The 20,430-nt window shown below is 46.0% G+C and overlaps 1 protein-coding gene across 1 annotated transcript in view; it reads right to left on the bottom strand.

Moving 5' to 3' along the window:
- Window positions 1–1,252: 1,252 nt before the first annotated feature.
- Window positions 1,253–20,430, bottom strand: part of LOC106588960 (gamma-aminobutyric acid type B receptor subunit 2) — a 462,346-nt gene continuing 443,168 nt past the window's right edge. The window contains exons 17-19 of the mRNA XM_014178545.2: window positions 15,038–15,167; window positions 9,029–9,146; window positions 1,253–4,478 (exon numbers count right to left, since the gene is read on the bottom strand). Coding sequence (XP_014034020.2) covers window positions 4,313–4,478; window positions 9,029–9,146; window positions 15,038–15,167 — 414 coding nt within the window. The 3' untranslated portion in view covers window positions 1,253–4,312. The remainder of the gene's footprint in view (window positions 4,479–9,028; window positions 9,147–15,037; window positions 15,168–20,430) is intronic.

Here is a 20,430-nt window from a genome sequence, read left to right as displayed (position 1 = left end):
TGCTGAAAAACAAATAATAATCCCACTAAGCGCAAACCAGATGGGATGGCGTATCGCGCAGAATGCTGTGGTAGCCATGCTGGTTAAGTGTGCCTTGAATTCTAAATAAATCACAGTGTTACCAGCAAAGCACCATCACACCTCCCCCTCCATGCTTCATGGTGGGAACCACACATGCGGAGATCATCCATTTACCTACTCTGCATCTCACAAAGACATGGCGGTTGGAACCAAAAATCACACATTTGGACTCATCAGACCAAAGGAAAGATTTCCACCGGTCTAATGTCTATTGTTCGTGTTTCTTGGCCCAAGCATGTCTCTTCTTATTATTGGTAGTGGTTTCTTTGCAACAATTCGACCATGAAGGACTGATTCACACAGTCTCCTCTGAACAGTTGAGATGTTCCTGTTACTTGAACTCTGTGAAGCATTTATTTGGGCTGCAATTTCTGAGGCTGGTAACTCTAATGAACTTATCCTCTGCAGCAGAGGTAACTCTGGTCTTCCTTTCCTGTAGCAGTCCTCATGAGAGCCAGTTTCATCATAGCGCTTGATGGTTTTTACGACAGCACTTGAAGAAACGTTCAAAGTTCTTGACATTTTCCAGATTGACTGACTTTCATGTCTTAAAGTAATGATAGACTGTTGTTTCTCTTTGCTTATTTGAGCTGTTCTTGCCATAATATGGAAATAGCGCTTTCTTCTGTACACCACCACTACCTTGTTACAACACAACTGATTGGCTTAAACACAATAAGAATGAAAGAAATTCCACAAATTAGCTTTTAACAAGGCACACCTGTTAATTTAAATGCATTCCAGATGACTACCTCATGAAGCTGGTTGAGAGAAGTGTGCAAAGCTGTCATCAAGGCAAAGGGTGGCTACTTTGAAGAATCTCAAACATAAAATATATTTTGATTTGTTTAACACTTTGTTGCTTACTACATGATTCCATATGTGTTATTTCATAGTTTTGATGTCTTCACTATTATTCTACAATGTAGAAAATAATACAAATAAATACACCCTCGAATGAGTAGGTGTGTCCAAACTTTTGACTGGTACTGTATATTTCTCATATTATATTTTGTTATAGATTTTCCAGAAACCCTGTTGATCATATATATATATATATATATATATATATATATATATATATATATATATATATATACACACACACACACGTGTTTTTGACCTTTAAACTGAAAGAAACCGAAGAACAGAGTAGCCCTGGCTAATACAGAACGTTAGCATGAAAAAGCAGTTTATTACCAGTTATTATGAGCCCTTTAACTACTAACATTGCATTTGAAGAACTATTGTTGCAGACGTTGAGAACAATTTTTAATTGATAATAGAAAATTAGGGCACATTGCAAATAAAAGTAACAGTACCTGATAAACAGCATTTGGCATTTTGTAAGAACAATAAATAGTGACTGTCAGGTTCCATAAATGCTGAGAAAAGAAAATGTTTGATGTGTTATTGACTGTTCAATAGGTTCATTCTGATACAGCTAGCCAAAGCTATTATGTGTTGTACACTTATTGCCCTCAGCATCTTGCAGCATGTGTAATGCTGCATGTAGTTTACATTATATTGTGTGTGGGGGGATTTCTCACTGAGAATCTTGGCTTTGACATTGACTGCTTGATGATGTCCTCTTAAAGAATGTGACTGGACTGCTGAACAAGAGGTTGGCAGAAATGAAAGCAACGTTTTGACGGGATATGAAAATGAAACTGGCTTGACTGAGAAGAAACAGAGTTGATTTGTCACGACAGTCGTAAAAACAGGTAACTCCTATGTGAATTATACATTTTATTTCATGCCATCTTGAGAAAGCCAAATACCAAATATTTCATACATACATCAACACCATCAGGGTATCAGTAAATTTTACACAATCACATATAATGTAATATATAAAATGTGTCGTTTTTTTTCTGAAGGAACAACCAACCCCAGTGTCTCACTGTGTTTCTCTGGTGGGCAAAGATGGATGAGAAAGAAGCCTTTTCACTTCATGGAGGTCTGTGCTGCTGTGTTGCTGCTCTGGACAGCCCCATTGACTCCAGGCTAGGGGGAGGAGCTCAGACAGGAATTCACACCTGGATGTGTCCAATAGCAGTACTGTCTCCAACCTGCTCCTTCCCAACCATTCCTTGTCCTCCAATAGGCTTCCTCCTTGGCTGACAGACATCATCAGTGTTCAGACGCCAGGCCCAGCTCACAGAGCAGCCCACTCTCTGTAATGAGTTGTCCCCAAGTGATCTATCTCACCCTATATATTCCAGGTGTTGGAGCATTGAATGGTTAAGAAGTCATGACAGGTTATACAATTTACAGATGCGTTACAGATTCTTGTTGAGTTAATTTAGCCTGGCCCACACCACCACCACCACTACCTACTGGGCCTGGTGTATACTGTGGCTCCTGCAGTGTACAGGATACGACTACAAGCACAGAGCTCAACAAACGCCTTTTAAAAACTACACCTGGAACCAAGACACCAATGGTGAAATATTTGCTGAAACAAATCTACACTTCTGATGATGATACGTAGCTTTTTGGTGGATTTCGTCCACTTTGTGTTTTCCTTGTTCTTGTGACAACAGTTGTACAATTTTTTTTACGATAGCTAGCTATGTCTACGGCCCTATTTTAGTCCAAGAAATGACCTTTGGGCCAACTGCACAGAAATACATTTCTATAGCAACTCTGATGTGTGTTCCACTGTTGCTAAGTGCCAGGTGATTTAGAGGTGCTTCTCTCCCAGTCTGTGGTTCCATTGTTGTGGTCAGTTCTGTGGTCTCCATCGGCGCCATTTCTGCTCAAGCCACATCTGGATAGGGTTCACATACGGCTCACGTACCTTCCACTTGCCATTTTGGTCATTTAAATTTAGATTAACTAATTGAAACAGCTTAAAGGGACTTAATTTCACGGTTTCAAAACTACTGACGAAATCGAAATGGCAAACCCACATCCTCATCACGATCTGAATGTATGTCTTGTCAACAGAACCTCTGTCCAAGTCTTTGATCTCAGTTTCTCACCACTTTTGATGCTGTCTGACCATGCACCCATTTCACTGACTTATGAAACATATAGTCATTAGAAAGATGCTGCTTTATCCTCACTACAGCCAGAGAATGGAGTGACATCACAGTTTCTGGACCATTTACAGTGGTAATGGGAGCCTGTTTGGCGAGGCCTCGTCTGGACTCTGAACATCACTAGGATACGGTGTGCACTCCTGTTTCCCTATAGGTGTGTGTGTGTGTGTGTGTGTCAACACATAGTGAACATGGAGAGTCATTACTATTGTCATTGTTTCCTGGAAATCTGTCCTGTTTGGTTTTGTTGCCTTCTAAAGGCATTCTTCTGTACTGTAGTATTTCATTCCTGTTTGGAGGTAAATTAAACTAGGGAAGTTGAAGCACATTAAAGGCCTGTGCAAAGAGATAGAAAAATGAATGGTGCAAATGTAGCAAAGTGGAAAATAAGCTGTGTGCATATTACTCCAAGTTAAAAGAATTGGCCCCTGGTGTCTTTCGACATTTTGCTAGTCACAGAAATTAGAGTAATCTTACTTCTTGCCATGAGCCAATCCATTTAACACAATTAACACACTACAATGATGCAGTAATATTACACAAACCAATTTGTCTTACATTTTGCTTTGTAGTAGGCCAGTTTCTACGGTTTCATTAATTTTTCAGGACCTCCTACCCCTATACAGACCCCCCCCCCCCCCCAACATATGTTCATTCACAGCATACTCAAAGCTAACGGTACGTCAAAGTCAGAAAGTATGCTATTTACATGCTTGTTCACAATGGTGAATTTTGATGAATCCTACGTCAGTCCGGTCTGGAACTCCTTTGTTCCTATAGTAACGCCTCCCAGGCATTGACGTAGCTGAAATGCTCACGTTTTGACAGGCTCACACATAGTCCAGTGTATGACAAAATAAAAACAACAACATAAAACCCTCGAAGCAGATCCACCCCAGGTCTGGTCCTCTGCTGTTGGGGGGGGGGGGGTGAGACCAAAGGAGGTTGTTGCTCTGGATTGTGGGTAATTTGTAAGGTCCTCCTGTGCCCTCCCCCCTTCCCTTCCCGACCCATGGTTCTAGAGAGGGGTTCTAGAGACCGAGGCATGACGAGTGGAACCAACTTCCCCCTCCCTGGTCCAACACACATATTATTCCACTGTTGCTGACAGCCTAAGCTAGGGTCTGCTTGTTGTTTTTAAAACACGGATGTCCTTTCTTGGAAGCGCCAGGGGAGACTGATGCTCACAGGCCTGAGACCATGACCCGGTAGGATGGGGGCATGTGTCTGTGCCGCGGGCTGGAGCCGGGGCTGGCGTTGGGGCTAGTACAGCTGGCGTCCACCCCCCCTATGGAGGGTAGGTAGGCATGGTGCAGGATGGGTAGCTGCAGCGACAGCCTGCGCTGTATGCTGTGGACAGAGAGGTATAGCATGTTAAGTATCATTAAAGATCATTATATTCACCTGACTAATTACAAGTTTAAATTGAAGGAGTTAATGTCCCATGTGTGCTGTCAAAATGCTAAACCCTCTACAATCTTTCTATATTGATGTGGTGCTACATTGCGAACACACTGTACATACAGGACTGTACATACAGGACTATTTACATCCAGCCAGCTTCTGTATGTGCTGTTTCACTCTCAATAATTCAAATGGGCTTTTTGTACACCAGAACTTGTGATTACTGATGCAAAGAGGGCTGATTGACTGTACACTGTAGTTACAATACTCTAACAGGGTCACAACACAGTCAGTGACATCTCACGTCTCACTGGCATTAGCGCACACAGTCAGAGAGCCTCCCTCCCCCCTCCTCCTCCACCCCCCACAGTAACACACCAGAGCTTCCCTGGTCCCCTCCTCCTCCACCCCCCACAGTAACACACCAGAGCCTCCCTGGTCCCCCCCTCCTCCACCCCCCACAGTAACACACCAGAGCTTCCCTGGTCCCCTCCTCCTCCACCCCCACAGTAACACACCAGAGCCTCCCTGGTCCCCTCCTCCTCCACCCCCCACAGTAACACACCAGAGCTTCCCTGGTCCCCTCCTCCTCCACCCCCCACAGTAACACACCAGAGCCTCCCTGGTCTCCTCACCCCCTCCTCCTCCACCCCCCACAGTAACACACCAGAGCTTCCCTGGTCCCCTCCCCCCTCCTCCTCCACCCCCCACAGTAACACACCAGAGCTTCCCTGGTCCCCTCCTCCTCCACCCCCCACAGTAACACACCAGAGCTTCCCTGGTCCCCTCCTCCTCCACCCCCACAGTAACACACCAGAGCTTCCCTGGTCCCCTCCTCCTCCACCCCCCACAGTAACACACAAGAGCTTCCCTGGTCCCCTCCTACACCTGCTCCTCCACCCCCCACAGTAACACACCAGAGCCTCCCTGGTCCCCTCCCCCCTCCTCCTCCACCCCCCACAGTAACACACCAGAGCTTCCCTGGTCCCCTCCCCCTGCTCCTCCACCCCCACAGTAACACACCAGAGCCTCCCTGGTCCCCTCCTCCTCCACCCCCCACAGTAACACACCAGAGCCTCCCTGGTCCCCTCCTCCTCCTCCTCCTCCTCCACCCCCCACAGTAACACACCAGAGCTTCCCTGGTCCCCTCCTCCTCCTCCTCCTCCTCCTCCACCCCCCATAGTAACACACCAGAGCTTCCCTGGTCCCCTCCTCCTCCTCCTCCTCCTCCTCCACCCCCCACAGTAACACACCAGAGCCTCCCTGGTCCCCTCCCCCCTCCTCCTCCACCCCCCCACAGTAACACACCAGAGCTTCCCTGGTCCCCTCCTCCTCCACCCTCCACAGTAACACACCAGATCCTCCCTGGTCCCCTCCCCCCTGCTCCTCCACCCCCCACAGTAACACACCAGAGCCTCCCTGGTCCCCTCCCCCCTCCTCCTCCACCCCCCCACAGTAACACACCAGAGCTTCCCTGGTCCCCTCCTCCTCCACCCTCCACAGTAACACACCAGAGCCTCCCTGGTCCCCTCCTCCTCCTCCTCCTCCTCCTCCTCCTCCACAGTAACACCCCAGAGCCTCCCTGGTCCCCTCCCCCCTCCTCCTCCACCCCCCACAGTAACACACCAGAGCTTCCCTGGTCCCCTCCCCCCTGCTCCTCCACCCCCACAGTAACACACCAGAGCTTCCCTGGTCCCCTCCCCCCTCCTCCTCCACCCCCACAGTAACACACCAGAGCCTCCCTGGTCCCCTCCTCCTCCTCCGTCTCCTCCACAGTAACACACCAGAGCTTCCCTGGTCCCCTCCCCCCTGCTCCTCCACCCCCACAGTAACACACCAGAGCTTCCCTGGTCCCCTCCTCCTCCTCCTCCTCCACCCCCCACAGTAACACACCAGAGTCTCCCTGGTCCCCTCCCCCCTCCTCCTCCACCCCCACAGTAACACACCAGAGCTTCCCTGGTCCCCTCCCTCCTGCTCCTCCACCCCCCACAGTAACACACCAGAGCCTCCCTGGTCCCTCCTCTCCTCTCCACTAACCCATAATCCACTCCGTGCTTTGGAGATCTTCTGACAAAAATCAAATGTCATGCTTCTGCCTGGTGACAGCTCACACCGCACCTCTCTGTTAGAGAGATGTCATGCTTCTGCCTGGTGACAGCTCACACAGCACCTCTCTGTTAGAGAGATGTCATGCTTCTGCCTGGTGACAGCTCACACAGCACCTCTCTGTTAGAGAGATGTCATGCTTCTGCCTGGTGACAGCTCACACCGCACCTCTCTGTTAGAGAGATGTCATGCTTCTGCCTGGTGACAGCTCACACCGCACCTCTCTGTTAGAGAGATGTCATGCTTCTGCCTGGTGACAGCTCACACAGCACCTCTCTGTTAGAGCCAGTGCTTTTCAAGCCGATTACCTAACCAAATGGCAGTTATGTAACTATAGAAAAAACCTTCTCATTCACTGGCTCAAAGTCTTTCAATTCTGACAACTTTCAAATGAGACCAGTGAATTGTCTCACAGGTTGTTGTAAATGTTTTTTGATGAAAGAACACTTTATTGACATGGGAAACATATGTTTACATTGCCAAAGTAAGTGGAATAGATAATAAACAAAAATGAAATAAACAATATAAATGAACATTAAACATTACACTCACAAAAGTTCCAAAGGAATAGCGACATTTCAGATATCATATTATGTCTATATACAATGTTGTAACAATGTGCAAATGGTTAAAATACAAAAGGGAAAATAAATAAACATAAATATGGATTGTATTTACAATGGTGTTTGTACTTCACTGGTTGACCTTTTCTTGTGGCAACAGGTCACAAATCTTGCTGCTGTGATGGCACACTGTGGTATTTCACCCAGTAGATATTGGATTTGTTTTCAAATTATTTGTGGATCTGTGTAAACTGAGGGAAATGTGTCTCTAATATGGTCATATATTTGGCAGGAGGTTAGGAAGTGCAGCTCAGTTTCCACCTCATTTTGTGGGCAGTGTGCACATAGCCTGTCTTCTCTTGAGAGCCAGGTCTGCCTACGGTGGCCTCTCTCAATAGTAAGGCTATGCTCACTGAGTCTGTACATAGTCAAAGCTTTCCTTAAGTTTGGGTCAGTCACAGTGATCAGGTATTCTGCCACTGTGTACTCTCTGTTTAGGGCCAAATAACATTCTAGTTTGCTCTGTTTTTTTGATAATTCTTTCCAATGTGTGAAGTATTTTTATTTATTTTCTAATGATTTGGTTGGGTCTAATTGTGTTGCTGTCCTGGAGCTCTGTGGAGTCTGTTTGTGTTTGTGAACAGAGCCCCAGGACCAGCTTGCTTAGGGGACTCTTCTCCAGGTTCATCTCTCTGTAGGTGATGGCTTTGTTATGGAAGGTTTGGGAATCACCTCCCTCCCACCATGTGATCAAACATTCATGTGGTGTGGGAATAACTCAGTGTTCTTCCACTTCTTCTGTCTCCCCAGTCTATTTTCAACCCCTGCTGCTACTGCTGCTTCTAACTGTAGTCGTAAATCACTGGTTACATAAGCTCTGTGACTCTCTCATGGATCCTCCCTCTTGGTTCCTCTCCCTCCTTCTCATGTCCTCTCTCTATCATGTCATTTCTGTCTCCCTCTCTCTATCCGTTTTCTGCTCTCTCTTTTCCGTGTCTTCTCTATCATGGTTCCCCTCTCTGTTCCTCTCATGTACTCACTCACTCACTCACTCACTCACTCACTCACTCACTCACTCACTCACTCACTCACTCACTCACTCACTCACTCACTCACTCACTCACTCACTCACTCACTCACTCATGTGTTCTCTCTATCCAGTCCCAGTTAGATGAACGTAGGAGGAGGAGAGCTTGGAGGACGAGGGAGAAGAGGAGGCGGCAATGGAGGGCTCTCAATGATGCTTTAAACTCTTTTTTCCCTCTCTGATGAAGTCGACATGCCCCAGCCTGCTCATGAATAATAAGTGAAGGTAGCTCTTTATTTGTCAGTTTAGTGTGTTATGAGTGTTCTGGACCGCCACGTTTTAAGAGTCGGGACAACATGCAGTCAGCTGTGCTCTGCCGGTTATATGTGTGTGTGTGTGTGTGTGTGTGTGTGTGTGTGTGTGTGTGTGTGTGTGTGTGTGTGTGTGTGTGTGTGTGTGTGTGTGTGTGTGTGTGTGTGTGTGTGTGTGTGTGTGTGTGTGTGTGTGTGTGTGTGTGTGTGTGTGTGTGTGTGTGTGAGGGAGGGAGGGAGGGAGGGGAGAGAGAGAGTGTGTGGGAGGGGGAGAGAGTGTGTGAGAGGGGGAGAGAGTGTGTGTAGATGATTGGGATGTTATATTGGTCGATCTTTTTACAGAACTGGTTGCCAGAGCAACCGCCATGCAGTGCTGGTGGTGGTAGCAATACATCTGATGTCTAGTCTGCAAAAAAAGACAACAGTAGGAGGAAAAAAGGGGGATGAAAAAGGAGGAGGGAGGAGGGATACTTTTTATGGAGGACTCACTGTTCAGGTGAGTTGATATCCTCCAGGGGACCTCTGTTTATTCTGGAAGGATCCATGGAGCCCCACTGGGCCTGAGGCTTCTGCTCAAGATGATTCTTCACTATCGATTTCTCCCCCTCTGCAGAGACACGGAGAGATGACACAGCAAACAGGATCAATCCCCATACGGGCTGTCACACCACGCCACAAAATGACTCCCTATTCTCTACAACACAGTAGGAACACCTGCTCTTTCCATGACAGACTGACTAGGTGAATACAGGTGAAAGCTATGATCCCTTTTTGATGTCACTTGTTAAATCCACTTCAATCTGTGTTGATGGGAGGAGACAGGTTAAAGAAGGATTTTTATGTATTGAGACAGTTGAGACATGGATTGTGTATGTGTGCCATTCAGAGGATGACTAGTCAAGACAAAATATTTAAGTGTCTTTGAACGCGGTATGATAGTAGGTGCCAGGCGCACCGGTTTGTGTGAAACCCAGCAGCGCTGCTGTTTCCCGTGTGTATCAAGAATGGTCCACCACCCAAAGGACATCCAGCCAACTTGACACAACTGTAGGAAGAAATGGGCCAGCATCCCTGTGGAACGCTTTCGACACCTTGTAACGTCCATGTCCTGACGAATGAGGCTGTTCTGAGAGCAGAAATGGGGGAGCTGCACCTCAATATTAGGATGTTTTGTACACTCAGTGTAGTTCACTACCTTTGACCAGGACCCGATAGGATTCCAATAGAGCTCTGAGCAAAAGTAGTGCACTATATAGGGAATAGTGTGCCATTGGTATGTCCCCTATGCCTGGTTCAGATCACAAGACCTGACAAGCTAAGGACACCGAAGAATGTACCACCATCAGTCATAATAATAATAATAGATAGCATTACAAAATGCATGTCAAGCATTCTCTCAAAGCAAATGCTATGTAAATTACATCACTGATACAATATCTGTCGGGCATTACATCACTGATACAGTATCTGTCGGGCATTACATCACTGATACAGTATGTGTTGGGTATTACATCACTGATACAGTATGTGTTGGGTATTACATCACTGATACAGTATCTGTCGGGCATTACATCACTGATACAGTATCTGTCGGGTATTACATCACTGATACAGTATGTGTTGGGTATTACATCACTGATACAGTATCTGTTGGGTATTACATCACTGATACAGTATCTGTCGGGTATTACATCACTGATACAGTATGTGTTGGTATTGCATCACTGATACAGTATCTGTCGGGTATTACATCACTGATACAGTATCTGTCGGGTATTACATCACTGATACAGTATCTGTCGGGCATTACATCACTGATACAGTATCTGTCGGGTATTACATCACTGATACAGTATCTGTCGGGTATTACATCACTGATACAGTATCTGTTGGGTATTACATCACTGATACAGTATCTGTTGGGTATTACATCACTGATACAGTATCTGTCGGGTATTACATCACTGATACAGTATCTGTCGGGCATTACATCACTGATACAGTATCTGTCGGGTATTACATCACTGATACAGTATCTGTCGGGTATTACATCACTGATACAGTATCTGTCGGGTATTACATCACTGATACAGTATCTGTCGGGTATTACATCACTGATACAGTATCTGTCGGGTATTACATCACTGATACAGTATCTGTTGGGTATTACTTTAAAGGCAGCAGCAAACAAAGACAACATTTCTGTTCTGTGTGTTCAACACATGCTAAATGGAGCTCTGCTGGTAGCACAGTCAGAGAGGCTTCATGGAGGGAGACTCAGAGAGAGGGAAAGAGAAAGAGATGGATAGATATATAGAGAAAGAAAGTAAGACAGACAGATGGAGAGAGTCAGAGGCGAGAGAGAGAGAGAGAGCGAGAAAGAGACAGACAGAGAGAAAGCGAGTGAGAGAGGGACTGCTGTGCTTCTTGATGTTGTGGAAAATATTTTAGTCCAGGGGGGAAACAGCCTGACAGGATTCTGGTGTTGGCCTCTCGTCACCGTGGGAGTGTGAACACAGTTGTTGTCAAAGTAAACAGCCTTATCAGTTTTTCAAATGCCACCTGGAGAGCCCCGAAATGATCCCCTTATGTGTCCATTTATTCCTCTCCAGTTGACCCAGATCTTCACCTCTTAGCATAACATTGACCTGATTGGACGATCACACTGTGGCATTGTGTATCCTAAATGTGCATCTGAAGAGGAGGATACAGGAGCGCATGTCTAAACATAGCATAATGGATTGGATTGCGGCGGTAAATGATTTATTAACGTGAGCAATTCACGGTATAATCCTATTTGGAAATTAATAATATATAAACCCACCTGTGAAAACAATGTTGGTGGGATGGTGTCAAAAGAGCAATTTACTGTAACAGGTCACTATCTCTTGTGCCCTGAGAGATAACCTCACAGTAATGTTAATGTCTTCTGAACTCTTTGTAACTACTCTCCAGATCCTTTACGGCACCCATATTAGGTTCCTCAATTGTCTTATGAAACTCTCAAACTTGTCAACTGACTGCTAACAACTGTAGGAGTTGAGGACTACGTATTTTAACTGGCCTGACAACTGAGGCAATTCCTAATATGGATGCCGTGGTCAGTCAACCCCACCGCTCTACCTTCAAGTCCAAACCATGTGCTAATGACTGTAATCACTGTTGACACTGTTGTACTCTTGTAACAGCCACACATTCACAGCCCAAATGCATTTAGTCCAGCCAGTCTCATGAATACTGATGGCTGAGGTAGAGATATGGACGTGGTGGTGTTCTCTACGATGTGGCTGAATCCTCATGGTGAATATAATGACCCATTTATATTTCTCTATATGTCTGTCTGTCAGTCTAAATGCTGAACAGAAGCTTATCATTGAGCAATCGACAAACTTAGGTTCAAGGTACTGTAGTCCTGAACTACGAGAGAGGTACTACGGTGTAGTCTTTGGCCTGGTTTGCTAACTACCTCTCTCAAAGAGTGCCGTGTATAAAGTCAGAACATCTGCTGTCTCAGCCACTGCCTGTTACCAATGGAGTACCCCAAGGCTCGATCCTAGGCCCCACTCTCTACTTAATTTACATCAACAACATAGCTCAGGCAGTAGGAAGCTCTCTCATCCATTTATATACAGATGATAGTCTTATACTCAGCTGGCCCCTCCCCGGATTATGTGTTAAATGCTCTACAAAAAGCTTTCTTAGTGTCCAACAAGCTTTCTCTGCCCTTAACCTGTTAGGGCTAGGGGGCAGTATTGACACGGCTGGATAAAAAAACATACCCGATTTAATCTGGTTACCACTCCTACCCAGTAACTAGAATATGCATATACTTATTACATATGGATAGAAAACACCCTAAATTTTCTAAAACTGTTTGAATGGTGTCTGTGAGTATAACAGAACTCATTTGGCAGGCAAAACCCTGAGACATTTTCTGACAGGAAGTGGATACCTGATGTGTTGTATTGCCTTTAAACCTATCCCATTGAAAAACACAGGGGCTGAGGAATATTTTGGCACTTCCTATTGCTTCCACTAGATGTCACCAGCCTTTACAAAGTGTTTTGAGTCTTCTGGAGGGAGATCTGACCGAACAAGAGCCATGGAACGATGATGTCCCATTAGACACCTGGCGCGCGAGTTCATGTTGGGTACCCTCGTTCCAATACGTTATAAAAGAGTATGCATTCGTCCACCTTGAATATTATTCATGTTCTGGTTAAAAAGGCCCTAATGATTTATGCTATACAACGTTTGACATGTTTGAACGAACGTAAATATATTTTTTCCCCTCGTTCATGACGAGAAGTCCGGCTGGCTTAGATCATGTGCTAACAAGACGGAGATTTTTGGACATAAATGATGAGCTTTTTTGAACAAAACTACATTCGTTATGGACCTGTGATACCTGGAAGTGACATCTGATGAAGAGAATCAAAGGTAATGGATTATTTACATAGTATTTTCGATTTTAGATCTCCCCAACATGACGTCTAGTCTGTATCGCAACGCGTATTTTTCTGGGCGCAGTGCTCAGATTATTGCAAAGTGTGATTTCCCAGTAAGGTTATTTTTAAATCTGGCAAGTTGATTGCGTTCAAGAGATGTAAATCTATAATTCTTTAAATGACAATATAATATTTTACCAATGTTTTCTAATTTTAATTATTTAATTTGTGACGCTGACTTGACTGCCGGTTATTGGAGGGAAACGATTTCCTCAACATCAATGCCATAGTAAAACGCTGTTTTTGGATATAAATATGAACTTGATAGAACTATAGGAGTGTCATCTGATGGAGATTGTAAAAGGTTAGTGCATCATTTTAGCTGGTTTTATGGTTTTGGTGACCCTGTCTTTGAATTGACAAAACATTACACACAACTCTTGTAAATGTACTGTCCTAACATACTCTAAATTTATGCTTTCACCGTAAAACCTTTTTGAAATCGTAAAACGTGGTTAGATTAAGGAGATGTTTATCTTTCAAAGGGTGTAAAATAGTTGTATGTTTGAAAAATGTGAATTTTGACATTTATTTGGATTCAAATTTGCCGCTCTTGAAATGCACCTGCTGTTGATGGAGTGCACCACGGGTGGCACGCTAGCGTCCCACCTAGCCCATAGAGGTTAACCTTCGGTAAGAAGCATGCCCCTCTCTCCCCAGGTGTGATTACTACCACTGAGGAATTAGAGCTTGAGATGGTCACCTCATACAAGTACTTGGGAGTATGGCTAGATGGTACACTGTCCTTCTCTCAGCACATATCAAAGCTGCAGGCTAAAGTTAAATCTAGACTTGGTTTCCTTTTATCGTAATCGCTCCTCTTTCACCCCAGCTGCCAAACTAACCCTGATTCAGATGACCATACTACCCATGCTAGAATACGGAGACGTAATTTATAGATTGGCAGGTAAGAGTGCTCTCGGGCGGCTAGATGGTCTTTACCATTTGGCCATCAGATTTGCCACCAATGCTCCTTATAGGACACATCACTGCACTCTATACTCCTCTGTAAACTGGTCATCTCTGTATACCCATCACAAGACCCACTGGTTGATGCTTATTTATAAAACCCTCTTAGGCCTCACTCCCCCCTATCTGAGATACCTACTGCAGCCCTCATCCTCCACATACAACACCTGTTCTGCCAGTCACATTCTGTTAAAGGTCCCCAAAGCACACACATTCCTGGGTCGCTCGTCTTTTCAGTTCGCTGCAGCTAGCGACTGGAAGGAGCTGCAACAAACACTCAAACTGGACAGTTTTATCTCAATCTCTTCATTCAAAGACTCAATCATGGACACTCTTACTGACAGTTGTGGCTGCTTTGCGTGATGTATTGTTGTCTCTGCCTTCTTGCCCTTTGTGCTGTTGTCTGTGCCCAATAATGTTTGTACCCTGTTTTGTGCTGCTACCATGTTGTGCTGCTGCCATGTTGTGTTGCTACCATGTTGTTGTCATGTTGTGTTGCTACCATGCTGTGTTGTCGTGTGTTGCTGCCATGCTATGTTGTTGTCTTAGGTCTCTCTTTATGTAGTGTTGTCTCTCTTGTCGTGATGTGTATTTTGTCCTATATTTTTATAGAATTTTTATTTTTAATCCCAGCCCCCTTCCCCGCAGGAGGACTTTTTGCCTTTTGGTAGGCCGTCATTGTAAATAAGAATTTGTTCTTAACTGACTTGCCTAGTTAAATAAAGGTTAAATAAAAAAATATAGAAAAATAGTTGTCATGACGATAGTAGTATTGTATCATAATTAGCAGACAAGAAACTGGAGGAACAATTAAACGCTTGCTCTTCCCTATCTATGAGGTGAGCACAGCTGTTTTACCTTGGACAGATGAGTACAACTCTTCAGAGAGAATCATGTGCAGACAGTGGGTGCAGCAGCAGCAGCAGTCCATGCTGACAGAGGTGTGTCTGTTCTAATGAGTGAGGAATATGTGGGAGGTGATGCTGTAGAAGTGTGAACAAAAGCAGCAGTGGTCAGTCACCTTTGCCGTCGGTGAAGTTGCGTATGCTGAGGATGTTGTTGACGCCTCCGTAGTGGTTCTGCTTGATGTACGGGGTCTTCTCTGGGGTGTCCTGCAGCTGCATGGTCACCTCCTCCAGTTCCTTATCCAACTGCACAGAGAGAGTTTACGGGGTTAAAATACTGTTTAAGTTGTTAACATAATGTTTAAGATATTCAAATTGTGTTTAAGATGTAAACATAATGTTTAAGATGTAAACATAATGTTTAAGATGTTAAAATTGTGTTTAAGATGTTGACATAATGTTTAAGATGTAAACATAATGTTAAGATGTTAATATAACATTTAAGATGTTAACATAATGTTTAAGATATTAAAATTGTGTTTAAGATGTTAAAATAGTTTTAAACTGTGGGAGTAATGATTAATAAATGTTGAACAAATGGTTTGTAAATGCCTTAAAGGCCTTATAAATGGTTTATTATGGACCCTTAAAACAAAGTGTTACCCATTTTTAAAATAGTTAAATAGTGATGCAAGGACAGATAAGGGTTGCCTACTGAAATGTATTGAATTTGATCAGAAAGAAACCTTTTCTATTCAACTCTTGTACTTCAAGAGTGGCGTTAGGAACAACTACAAGGACAATGGCTACTCTTGCACCCTAGAAGAGAATAGATACAGTGAAATGCATGACAGAGAGATTTCTAGAAAAGCCTACGTGATTGGCACAAGATTTCTCATGTCATTCAACGTCAAAGACATAAAACATCATATGTTCTATAAATGAAAGTACGATACACTTTATCAGGATGGTGCTACTGGCAGACAGGACCTATTAGAGACACTTTATAGAGTGACAGGATGGTGCTACTGGCAGACAGGACCTATTAGAGTGTCACGGCTGTTTGAAGGATCGGACCAAATTGCAGCATGTTCGTAGTTCCATATTTATTAGACGTGAAACTGAATGCAATACATAAATAACTTGAAAACACAAAAACACCAAACCGTGACGCAGAGAGGACAACACACTAGAAAACATAGAACAACCCAAAACACCCCCCGTCACGCCCTGCCCTTCTCTACTATAGAAAATGACATCTTACTAGGGTCAGGACGTGACAGTACCCCCCCCAAAGGTGCAGACTCCAAATGCAAACAAACAAAAAACAACAAAACAACCACAAAACACAAAGGGAGGGTTGGGTGGGTGACTAATGTCTATGGCGGCGGCTCTGGTTCCGGGCATAGTACCCCCACCGCCCGCTGATTCCCCCCGCTTCTGTATGTCCGGAGGAGCCAGACCATGGATCATCGCCGGAGGCTTCGGACCGCCAACTGCCGCTGAAGACTCTGGGCTAAAAGCCGCAGCTGAAGGCTCTGGGTTTCAGACCGCCGCTGAAGGCTCTGGGTTGCAGACCACCGCTGAAGGCTCTGGGTTGCAGACCGCCGCTGGAGGCTCTGGGCTGCAGACCGCCGCTGGAGGCTCGGGGCTGGGGAGCGCCGCTGAGGGCTCCGGGCTGGGGAGCGCCGCTGAGGGCTCCGGGCTGGGGAGCGCCGCTGAGGGCTCCGGGCTGGGGAGCGTCGCTGAGGGCTCACTCTGAGCAATTTTTCTTAGCTAGCTACATAGCCGTCTTTGTATCGAAGATAATTGTGTAGTTTAGAGTAATTATCGAGGTTAGCTAGCCAGCTATTTTCGTTCTCCTAACGTAGTCAACACTGCTAGCTAGCCAACTAGCCAACTTCTACCGACTAGCAGCACTGTAGAAACTATTACATTACAACGGAACGACTTGATTAGTGTAGTGTTAGTGTTAGTTAGCTAGCTACATAGTTGTCTTTGCTGTCTTTGTATCTAAGATAATTGTGTAGTTTAGAGTAATTATCGAGGTTAGCTAGCCAGCCGCGCCGCGACGCCGTTGTCCAGACTCCAGACTTAGTCAACACACCTAGTCATCATCAAACCCACTGCTAGCTAGCCAACCGTTACCGACTAGCAGCACTAGTGCAGTGTTAGCTAGCTAGCTACATAGTTGTCTTTGTCATAGCTTGATAATTGTGTAGTTTAGAGTAATTATCGAGGTTAGCTAGCCAGCTATTTTCGTCCCCCGCGACGCCATTTTTCCAAACCTAGCCAACTATTACCGACGAGCAGCATTGTAGAAACTAAATACATTACAAAGGAACGTCTTGATTAGTGTTATGTTAGCTAGCTACATAGTTGCTTTTGTATCATGACAAGGTGTAGTTGTCACGTCCTGGCCAGTATAAGGGTTAATTGGTATTGTAGTTTGGTCAGGACGTGGCAGAGGGTATTCGTTTTATGTGGTTCGGGGTGGTGTGTTTGTTGAAGGGGCATTTGATTTAAGTATTCCGGGGTTTTTGGGCACTGTTTGGTTTTCATGTATTCTATGTTTAGTCTAGTGTGTCTGTTTCTATGTTTGGTTAATTGGGGTTGGGACTCTCAGTTGAAGGCAGGTGTTGTCTATTTGCCTTTGATTGAGAGTCCAATATATTAGGGTGTGTTTGTGTTTGTCATTTGTGGGAGATTGTTCTGTGTTTAGCCTTGTGCCTTGCCAGACTGTCAGTGGATCGTTCGTTCTCTTGTTTGTTGTTTTTGTGTTCGTTTTGATTTAATAAATGTTCAAAGTGAACAAACACAGTCCTGCTGCATTTTGGTCCTCCTTCAACTTCAATACCCATGACAGTAGTACTGAAACTATCGAGGTTACCTAGCCAGCTACACGTTCAAACAAAGTCAACAACGCAGCCACTGCTAGCTAGCCTACTCCACCAGCCAGCAGTACTGTATCATTTTCGTCATTTTAGTCAATAAGATTTTTGCAACGTAAGCTTAACTTTCTGAACATTCGAGACGTGTAGTCCACTTGTCATTCCAATCTCCTTTGCATTAGCGTAGCCTCTTCTGTAGCTTGTCAACTATGTGTCTGTCTATCCCTGTTCTCTCCCCTCTGCACAGGCCATACAAACGCTTCACACCGCGTGGCCGCTGCCACTCTAACCTGGTGGTCCCAGCGCGCACGACCCACGTGGAGTTCCAGGTCTCCGGCAGCCTCTGGAACTGCCGGTCTGCGGCCAACAAGGCTGAGTTCATCTCAGCCTATGCTACCCTCCAGTCCCTCGACTTCCTGGCACTGACGGAAACATGGATTACCACAGATAACACTGCTACTCCTACTGCTCTCTCCTCATCTGCCCATGTGTTCTCGCATACCCCGAGAGCATCTGGCCAGCGGGGTGGTGGCACTGGAATCCTCATCTCTCCCAAGTGGACATTCTCTCTTTCTCCCCTGACCCATCAGTCTATCTCCTCATTTGAATTCCATGCTGTCACAGTTACCAGCCCTTTCAAGCTTAACATCCTTATCATTTATCGCCCTCCAGGTTCCCTTGGAGAGTTCATCAATGAGCTTGATGCCTTGATAAGTTCCTTTCCTGAGGATGGCTCACCTCTCACAGTTCTGAGTGACTTTAACCTCCCCACGTCTACCTTTGACTCATTCCTCTCTGCCTCCTTCTTTCCACTCCTCTCCTCTTTTGACCTCACCCGCTCACCTTCCCCCCCTACTCACAAGGCAGGCAATACGCTTGACCTCATCTTTACTAGATGCTGTTCTTCCACTAATCTCATTGCAACTGCCCTCCAAGTCTCCGACCACTACCTTGTATCCTTTTCCCTCTCGCTCTCATCCAACACTTCTCACTCTGCCCCTACTCGGATGGTATCGCGCCGTCCCAAACTTCGCTCTCTCCCTCCCGCTACTCTCTCCTCTTCCATCCTATCATCTCTTCCCTCTGCTCAAACCTTCTCCAACCTATCTCCTGATTCTGCCTCCTCAACCCTCCTCTCCTCCCTTTCTGCATCCTTTGATTTTCTCTGTCCCCTATCCTCCAGGCCGGCTCGGTCCTCCCCTCCTGCTCCGTGGCTCGACGACTCACTGCGAGCTCACAGAACAGGGCTCCGGGCAGCCGAGCGGAAATGGAGGAAAACTCGCCTCCTGCGGGCCTGGCATCCTTTCACTCCCTCCTCTCTACATTTTCCTCTTCTGTCTCTGCTGCTAAAGCCACTTTCTACCACTCTAAATTCCAAGCATCTGCCTCTAACCCTGGGAAGCTCTTTGCCACCTTCTCCTCCCTCCTGAATCCTCCTCCCCCTCCCCCCCCTCCTCCCTCTCTGCGGATGACTTCGTCAACCATTTTGAAAAGAAGGTTGACGACATCCGATCCTCGTTTGCTAAGTCAAACGACACCGCTGGTCCTGCTCACACTGCCCTACCCTGTGCTTTGACCTCTTTCTCCCCTCTCTCCAGATGAAATCTCGCGTCTTGTGACGGCCGGCCGCCCAACAACCTGCCCACTTGACCCTATCCCCTCCTCTCTTCTCCAGACCATTTCCGGAGACCTTCTCACCTCGCTCATCAACTCATCCTTGACCGCTGGCTACGTCCCTTCCGTCTTCAAGAGAGCAAGAGTTGTACCCCTTCTGAAAAAACCTACACTCGATCCCTCCGATGTCAACAACTACAGACCAGTATCCCTTCTTTCTTTTCTCTTCAAAACTCTTGAACGTGCCGTCCTTGGCCAGCTCTCCTGCTATCTCTCTCAGAATGACCTTCTTGATCCTAATCAGTCAGGTTTCAAGACTGGGCATTCAACTGAGACTGCTCTTCTCTGTGTCACGGAGGCTCTCCGCACTGCTAAAGCTAACTCTCTCTCCTCTGCTCTCATCCTTCTAGACCTATCTGCTGCCTTTGATACTGTGAACCATCAGATCCTCCTCTCCACCCTCTCCGAGCTGGGCATCTCCGGCGCGGCCCACGCTTGGATTGCGGCCCACGCTTGGATTGCGTCCTACCTGACAGGTCGCTCCTACCAGGTGGCGTGGCGAGAATCTGTCTCCGCACCACGTGCTCTCACCACTGGTGTCCCCCAGGGCTCTGTTCTAGGCCCTCTCCTATTCTCGCTTTACACCAAGTCACTTGGCTCTGTCATATCCTCACATGGTCTCTCCTATCATTGCTATGCAGACGACACACAATTAATCTTCTCCTTTCCCCCTTCTGATAACCAGGTGGCGAATCGCATCTCTGCATGTCTGGCAGACATATCAGTGTGGATGACGGATCACCACCTCAAGCTGAACCTCGGCAAGACGGAGCTGCTCTTCCTCCCGGGGAAGGACTGCCCGTTCCATGATCTCGCCATCACAGTTGACAACTCCCTTGTGTCCTCCTCCCAGAGTGCTAAGAACCTTGGCGTGACCCTGGACAACACCCTGTCGTTCTCCACTAACATCAAGGCGGTGACCCGATCCTGTAGGTTCATGCTCTACAACATTCGCAGAGTACGACCCTGCCTCACACAGGAAGCGGCGCAGGTCCTAATCCAGG

Source organism: Salmo salar, chromosome ssa27 (assembly GCF_905237065.1).
Source record: "Salmo salar chromosome ssa27, Ssal_v3.1, whole genome shotgun sequence".
Taxonomy (NCBI): Eukaryota; Metazoa; Chordata; class Actinopteri; order Salmoniformes; family Salmonidae; genus Salmo; species Salmo salar.
This window is presented reverse-complemented; position numbering and strand designations above follow the sequence as displayed.